This window comes from Cydia strobilella, chromosome Z (genome assembly GCF_947568885.1).
Source record: "Cydia strobilella chromosome Z, ilCydStro3.1, whole genome shotgun sequence".
Classification (NCBI taxonomy): Eukaryota; Metazoa; Arthropoda; class Insecta; order Lepidoptera; family Tortricidae; genus Cydia; species Cydia strobilella.
Window position 1 is genome coordinate 45,381,284 of NC_086068.1, and position 9,113 is coordinate 45,390,396.

Here is a 9,113-nt window from a genome sequence, read left to right on the forward strand (position 1 = left end):
ATCGTACCGTACCGTACCGTACCGTACCGTACCGTTCCGTACCGTACCGTACCGTACCGTAACGTAACGTAACGTAATTGTGGGCAGGTGGATGAGAACATGCAGCGCGCGCAGCGGCGCGATGCGGTGCGCAGCGAGCGGTTCTGGTGGCGGCGCGACGTGAGCCTGCCGCGCGCCAGTGGCGGCGCCGACCCCGCGCCCGCGCCCGCGCCCGCGCCCGCGCCCGCGCCGCTGCCCGACGCGGACCTGTACGCGGAGATGACCATCAACGAGATCGTCAATGGAAAGGTATTTCTCTGGCCCGGTCGGTATTCACTCGACGAGACGCTAACTGTACCTACCTTATAAGGGCGAGTTGCACCAGCCACAATAAACAGACTGATCAACGTCACGCAGCAGAGATCTATGAAATTTTCCGTACAATAAAATTTAGCGAACGCTTTAGCGGTGACAGACGGTTTGGTGCAACCGACCCTAAATCAGTCACCGTTAATTGTTAACATTAGCGCTAAAACGCAGTTTAATAAATAGATGATTGTAAAACATCCATAATCCAGTCCCGCATCTTAAAGTACGGAAGACCAGTGAGCACCCGATATACAAATAAAAAACCATGTTCATGGGTAACTGATTTGCCTTTACGAATCGGCAAATCTTCATTTTTGGTGAACAGTATTACACGTCATCGCCATTTTTGGAATAACGCAATTGTTGATGAGCAGGGCCCGTACATTTCAAGCCGTTGACGCAAAAATGACGTAATTTAACATACCGAGGGTTGCCTGGTGAAACCCAATAAATATGAGAAACCTAGTTTCGAGAAAAACGATGTTGAAGGTTTATGGTCACAAACACTAATTATGATGAATAAATTCGTAGTTTTATAAGTTCTTCGTGTAAGGTAATTTCATCCACTTTAAGTTAATTTGTGTTTTAGTCATGTAACTCACTTAGTTTTCCTGTAAGAAAATGTCTTTTACCTTACTTGACTTGGCTCTTGGGTCTTGACTTATTGGGTTTACGCAAAAATAAAAAAAGCCGTTAATGTCACTAAGAGGTCTTATTACTTATAAAAACGAAGTGAGAACGGTATTATTCTTCATCTGAATCATTTGGTGCTTTGCCGGCAAATGTTTTTAGGCTGCTTATCCATTCATGACACTCCTCAGGTATAATTTGTTTCCTGCACATGGTTTTAAAATCTTTTTTTTAGCAATGCTTATTATAGGTAAGTTAGGTAACTGACTATTGTATCTTGGCTCTAACTCTTCTGGCCATGGCATGGCATGTTGCAAATTTGCAACTGATTGTGGGTTAGACTGTCTCGAAGACTGACATGCATCGAAGAACGTATCAATCAATAGCGTTTCTGACTGGAAAAATGTCTTTATTTGCTAGAAATAAAAAAAAACAAAGTTCATTGCCACTGACGAAGGAAAGAAAAAAATTGAAATCGATAGCTATAAAGTGAAAGAGTTTAAATATAACGAGATGTTGGATTTGAAAAAGCTGTGCTGCTATAATGAATAATAAAAACAAAGATACCACGAATGAGGCCGTGAACTGGCTGAAAATTAAAAGGATTCGGTATATAAAAGGAGATTTTAAAATTTACTATAATTACGACATGTCCGAGGATTTTCGTCAGTTAGATATTTCAAGAAAAAAAAACCGAAATACACCTGGAACAAGAGCTAAGAGACAGTCTAACCCATTATCACTTGCATTGCCATGGCCAGAAGAGTTAGAGCCAAGATACAGTAGTCTTACCTAATAAGCATTGCTAAAAAAGAGATTTAGAAACCATGTGCAGGAAACAAATTATACCTGAGGAGTATCATCGATGGATAAGAAGCCTAAAAACATTTGCCGGCAAAGCACCAAATGATTCAGATGAAGAATAACACAGTTCTCGCTTGTAGATTAACTTCTTTTTTTATGTTTTTTATAAGTAATAAAACCTCTTAGTGACATTAACGGCATTTTTATTTTTGCGTAAACCCAATAAGTCAAGACCCCTCGGTAAAAAACATTTTCTTACAGGAAAACTACATGAGTTACATGACTAAAACACAAATTAACTTAAAGTGTATGAAATTACCTTACACGAAGAACTTATAAAGCTACGAAATTTATTCATTAAAATTAGTGTTTGATGACCATAAAACCTTTAACATCGTTTTTCTCGAAACTAGGTTTTTCATATTTATTGGGTTTCACCAGGCAACCCTCGATACAGGCAGTTGTTTTATAAAGTTGTTTTAGTGTTACAACACTACAATTTTAAATAAGTAACCTATTAACGCGTCCTTATGCACATGGAGCATAAGGACCCTTTAGGCATGGAACGCCTCATATAGTAGTCCCATTACAATTTCAATAAAACCCTACAAATAACACATGCCCGTGATTTTATACCTAAATATTAAATAAAAATTAAGGATAATCTTTGCGGCTCAGAAATGCCAAACTATCATTCAATATACTTTTGCATTAACTAAATATATCCGCTCCCGGATACCTCAACAATTTCTTAGATTTTACACCTGACGGCTTATTTGCCCACCAACATCACAAACATTATAGAGATTTTTTACGTTTTTGTGAATCAACATAAATTAATTATTGTCATAGAGTTCATATGATATTATTACTATAGCTTTACTATTACATATTTAATTTTACAGCGCATTGGCGCCCCTAGCTGTAATGCTGTAGAATTATACCTGAATAATTAAATAAATATCAAATATATTATTATGTAAAGTGAAAAACGCATTTATTAAAATAATTTAAGCTTTCTGATACCGAGATATAAGTATCACTGGCAAAATATTAAACAAGTAAATGGTTGTTGTCAGAGCGGCGTGTTCCCCGGGCTGATCCCGCTGATCGAGTCGTACCTGTCGGGCATGGACGTGGACGCGGACACGCACTGCTCGGTGCAACAGTACCTGAAGCTCATCCAGCGCCGCGCCGCCGGCGAGATCAGCACCATGGCCACCTGGATGCGCGACTTCGTCACCAACCATCCTCAGTACCAGTCAGTACCAAACTTTAGTGAAAAAACTACAGCTCGGAACAATCTGGCTATGTTGCTTTATTTACTACGAGTACACATGCGGTGACACCGCACACACCAGCACTTCATAAAGTTGGCAAACATTGCAGTACAGTAAGCTACAGTGAAGTAAGTATGATAACATTTAAGAGACGAACAATTAACAAGTATGTATTATATGGTTTGTTCCAGACGTGACTCGGTCGTAAGTGAGAAGATAAATTACGACCTCCTGAAAACAATGCACGGCATCCAGACGGGGCAAGTGGCAGCGCCCACCCTGCTCGGCAGCAGCACAGCCTCCAAGACCAACGAACACATCCCCAAGGCCTTCACCCGCATGCTCAGCCAGGACTGCCCCTAGCGAGGCGGGGAGCGCTGCGGCCCTCCCACTCTGTTACCAATACAGTTAAACAGTTGCCTTACCGACACGCGACACTCTAACTATCGCGTTATACTTTTCACAATATAATTTTGAATATGAATGTATGGTGATACACTTGTATGTATCCGTGTATATAATATAGTACCCGTATAGTGAATGAATAATTTATAAATAGCCTAATATACATTATTTGATGGTTAATGGACATTAGACGGTGGTCGGTGTTCTTGTTCATGTTTGGATAACTGACTTGTTTTTGACCAGCGAGGTCGCGCTCGTGTCCGACATAAACCATCCATCCCTTACATAGACATAGTATAGTAGTTATAGACATGAAACCGAGCGACCAGGGGTAAGAGAAAGACATATTCATGAATTGACAGGTTAATGTATGGCAGCATAATCCTTTTTCTCTTTCACTCTTATAAATTTCGGTATTTCGCCATCGTCTCCTACCTATGCTGCCATAACCCGACCATGAAAAAAAACCCGGTCGGTGATAAGGACAAAGCATGGCACTATTTTCTCTTTCCTCTTATAGGAATCGCAATAAGACTATCTTTCTCTATCAAAGAGTATCAGGCCCTTGATCCCTTATTATACTCTTCTTCAAACGGGAAGGGTACAATGACACATGTCAAATAGTGATTGTAGGGTTATGACAATGCAAATTAATTTTTACGATTCTCGATTAAATCTGCAAAGGCAATGTAATCGATTTTATTGATGATTTATATTTTTAAGCAAACATACCTTCACAATTGGAAGCGACTGAAACGATTTGACAAGAGCAGAATCGATTTGGTCGATAAGTAGAGTCAAGCTCTATTGCAATTGAGTTCCGTTTTGCATAATGAAACTCAACGATATTAAAACTTATCTTTTTATTTTTATAACAATATTATATACAGGGTGGAATTTCTGTCTTAGAAGACCTTCCCTCGATTTCAAATTAATGAAGATTGGCGTTTACAGATTTTGGAAAAAAACATACAAGGTGCGAGAAAAAGGTCATTTTTGACAAACTTTTTGATGCCAATCGATCCCATTCCTATCCAGGATCAAAAGCTTGTATGAGACCAAAAAAAACGGCTAGAAAAGCCACAAATCGAGGAAAGCTTTTCCCATACAATTTGTATGAAAATTAACTTTTATTTTTCACATTCTATTTTTTTATGCCAATTGATTCCATTCGTATCCAGTATCAAAAGTTTCCTAGGGGTCAACTTAAGGTAATGTACTAAAAAGCAAAAAAATAATAAGAAACTTTTTCATACATTTACTATGGAGAAAACGTGAAATTTTATTCCGCCTTCCATCAGTCCTACAGTAATATCTTCATTCAGTATTATGGTCCTTATACGTAACAGGACTGATTGGCGAGATAGAAATCTATGAATAAATTTTCACGTTTTCTCCATAGTAAATGTATGGAAAAAGTTTTTTATAATTTTTTGGCTTTTTAGTACATTACCTTAAGTTGGCCCCTAGGAAACTTTTGATACTGGATACGAATGGAATCGATTGGCATAAAAAAATAGAATGTGAAAAATAAATGTTAATTTTCATACAAATTGTATGGGAAAAGCTTTCCTCGATTTGTGGCTTTTCTAGCAGTTTTTTTTTTGGTCCAATACAAGATTTTGATCCTGGATAGGAATGAGATTGATTGGCATAAAAAAAAAGTTTGTCAAAAATGACCTTTTTCTCGCACCTTGTATGTTTTTTCCAAAATCTGTAAACCCCAATCTTCATTAATTTGAAATCGAGGGAAGGTCTTCTAAGACCGTTTTCGCGTAGCAGCACGGGATCGGGTAGCTGCCCTCACTGACCCATTTAGAAATTCCACCCTGTATATACCTATAGTTCAAGCAAATCTTGTAAGTAGAAAAGGGCGCGAAATTCAAATTTTCTATGGGACGATATCCCTACTTGCCTATATTTTTTAAATTTGCCGCCTTTTTCTACTGACAAGATTTGCTTGACCAGCTATATATATTTTTATGGCATATTAGGATTCAAGTTATTTTTGTTAAAAAAGGATTGGTCTGAAACGTCAATGGCATGGAAAGAAAAAAAAATTAAAATGTCACCCTACTGTTCCCGTTTGAAAATACTATTAGCATGGAGACTATAACTATTAGCAAGTGTATGTGTTATAGGTGTTACAGGTGCGAAACGAACCAATACGTTATTTCGGACATGGTCGTGGTCGGCTCGTGCTTTCGGTGCTGATACTGTTTTTATTTTATTGATGTTTTCTTTATCTTTGCATCTAATGAATTTATAATACCTTTAGTATAAAACTATTATATTTTAAAGCAATAAATCATGATTGTGCTATCAGTTGTTAACTTGTATCGTCATTAGTGCCGTCAAACCTAGAACATTTGCCCGGTTATTGTTGCTGCCCTCAGTCTTGTAATTGGCAGAATTATCAGGGTGTCCACAGGAAAGTTCTAGAGAGGTCAGGAAATAATGAGAAAATGTTCAAGGCATAGGTAAAAAAACGGAACGCCTTATCATGCTTACAAAAAGAAAAATTGTATGCCCAATTTCAGTTTCCCAGACTCACAATCAGTAGATGATTACGTAAATAATGTTATTTTATGCTTTTTAAAGTCAGGTATAAGTAAGATTTTGCGTTACACTACACGTTACGCCAGTTGACCACATGAAAATAACTCTCGCATGAATTCACGGCAGCTTTTATGTTCGTGCAAGTTCGTGGACTTTTCTAGTACGGCCATGTCTTGATCAATTTAAACTTCTGCGTCCCGGATGGGCTCGTTTTCGTGTGAGGCCAAATGCCGAGCTGCAGAAGAATCGACATCGGAAAATCGACTGCTCTTCTGCAGCTTGGTCTCCGGTCTCGCTTTTTAACACACATCGACATTGGTTCGTGTGTGCGGTGTGTGCACAACTATCCTGAAGCACGGCTTTGACTCCCATGAAAGCTCGGCTGGCTAGGACACTTCGGACTTTTATTTTTATTAACCCAATGCGAAGATCGATATTCGGCCCCGCTTTTTAACATACTTGGTCACCGGCAAGCTATGCTCACAATTTGCGTTATTGATAACGTTAAATTTCGCGCTCACGTTTTCATCTAGTTTTGTAACCCTATAAGTATCTACCTACGTACCTATTTGCTTGCTTGTCTAGTAGAGGTGATTTTAACACATGCAAATCTTTGCCTTTGGGTTGATTCGACTTCGATGTGACTGGGATCTTATGGTCGGACGTTTGCTGTTCAGAAGATATTGAGAAGCTTAAATTTGCGGCACTCGGGGAGCGTAGCGTTTAGCCTAGCTATTTCCTAGCCTAACCAGGTACATACTGTTTAATTAAAACTCCTAAACCAGAGCGCGACGCCCATGACCGGCTACGGTAACCGCTTATTGTGTTCTTGTTTGCCACCGACTTGGCGTTAAATAGTAGTTTATGCAACTGATACATAATGAGCGGCCTTAAAACTCAAGTGTGGTTTAATGAAACGAGCGTTAGCGAGTTTCATAATAGAATCACACGAGTGTTTTAAGGCCTAATTTGTACAGTTACATACACTACTTTATCTACACACATATCATTAGTACTCTAAGATGGGTTCAGAAGCCGTAGGGAATTGACCTGCATTGCTACTAGGTAGCACTTCCTGTAAAACACCTATCTATAGACTAGATATTAACATGATGCAATAAAAAATTAATATGAACAAATACAGAAACAAACTACTCATATTTTCAATTGAAATGTTAATAACAAACAATTTTTCACAATTCTACTTTCGTAACAGCAAAAAACCAACAAACAAATGATAACAGTAATGGCGGCAATCCTCCGTCAAGACGAATGTTTGTTTTTTTAAAGGGTCTATTCTCATGTCACTCGAGATCAAATGTCGTGCGGTTTATATTAAAAAAACATATTGAATTGACATTTCGTATCGATAACTGTTTTAATATGGATACTAGAATATAGATACCCACTTGAGTTCCGACAGCTGTTCTAAATTTAAACTCATAACCTTACAAAAATCTATAAAGTAATAACATTAAAGTACAGATTTTACCACAGATAAGACAGTTCTCATAGTAAAATTGGTTGCAATAATGCTGGTCATTTCCTACGGTTTCTGAACGCATTTTAGAGCAGTAACGATATGTGCGTAGATAAAAATCTTTATACATATGTTTAAATATAAGCATCTTTGGTTAGGTAAAACTGAAAAAAAAAAAGCTATAGAAAGTCAGGATTTTTATTCTAGGTTTGTAGTGGACGCCCTGTTTCTAGTGCTGGAGTCATATTTGGAACTTCAGGTCAATAAGCATTTAAAAATCAATACAATGTGCCATTTTCATCCAAAAGGGTACTTATTGTCGGTTGTCAATAAGGCGCTATTTCCATATAGCTTCAATTTGAAATCAACCTTATCGGCAAGCGACAATGTGGTACCTTTTGGTTGAAAACGTCACCAATTATGGTTAATTATAATTTTACTTGTAGCGGTAGATCTTAAATGAAATGAATGTGTGAATAATTTATTTCTTTTTTATTATTTAGTTAGTTGTTGCTCTCACTCAAATTTCTTCCACTGAAGGTGAAGGTCGGCTGCACCAAACTGTCATCGTTAAACAGTTTTATTCTAGGAGGCAACCAAACGAAGGAAATATGTACATGTACAAGGGAAATAATTCGTGTATAAGCAATTGTAGGGAATGGTGTTTTAAACAAGATACTAAAAGTACCGGGGGGGAGGGTGGGGGTGAAGCCAACGGGTAGGGAGGGGGGGTGTTTTAGGGCTGGCCCATAGCAAAAAATTCAAAATATATTAAAGTGGGGAAGTTACTTATAATTTGTTCTAAGGTCGTTTGTTTTTAGTTTTTCGTAAATAACTCTTAAACGGTAGCCCATAGCAAAAAATAGTCTTACAAAATAGATATACAGGTGTCCGAAAAATATCACGTCAAACTGACACTGGAGGGAGGACACCCTAATAGTAGAAATAAAATAAAGGGTTCCGTACCATTACGCAAAAAACGTCAAAAAAATCACGTTTGTTGTATGGGAGCCCCACAAATATTTATTTTGTTCTGTTTGTTGTTATAGCGGCAACAGAAATACTTACATCATATGTGAAAATTTCAACTGTCTAGCTATCTGTATAGCTATATAGGTATAGTTATTAAAAGAGGCTATCTATGTTGTTATTAACTGAAAATATTCTTTGTTACTTGGTTGGAATTGTAATTTAGAAAATTAGTAATACTAATAAGTAGTATATAATATATTATAGTGAATAACATGTTTTGCCATACCCTTCCAGGGTCCATTATATACCTATGTAATGTAACATACTGGTATGCAAATAAAGATCTCTATCTCTATCACGGTTGATGAGATACAGCCTTGTGACAGACAGACGGACAGCGGAGTCTTAGTAATAGGGTCCTGCTTTTACCCTTTGGGTACGGAACCCTAAAAAATAGCCTGCATACCTCGTGAATGTTAATTCTCAAATTTACTTTTGAGGGCTTTGCAAGTGAATACCGTCACCGTCACCGTCACTCAACGGTCAGTGATATAAAAGAGAAAAATTAATAAAAACATAAATCGGTTATAATACTTCGAAAACCGTGCAACATTTACTGAGGTCATGTGGTTTGG

General features: G+C 37.8%; 1 protein-coding gene across 1 annotated transcript in view; it reads left to right on the forward strand.

Annotated features, from left to right (window-relative positions):
• The window catches only part of LOC134754842 (glutamate--cysteine ligase), a 61,497-nt gene extending 57,204 nt beyond the window's left edge, over positions 1-4,293 (forward strand). Inside the window, exons 9-11 of the mRNA XM_063691279.1 lie at positions 88-288; positions 2,862-3,043; positions 3,254-4,293. Coding sequence (XP_063547349.1) covers positions 88-288; positions 2,862-3,043; positions 3,254-3,425 — 555 coding nt within the window. The 3' untranslated portion in view covers positions 3,426-4,293. The remainder of the gene's footprint in view (positions 1-87; positions 289-2,861; positions 3,044-3,253) is intronic.
• Positions 4,294-9,113: the final 4,820 nt, after the last annotated feature.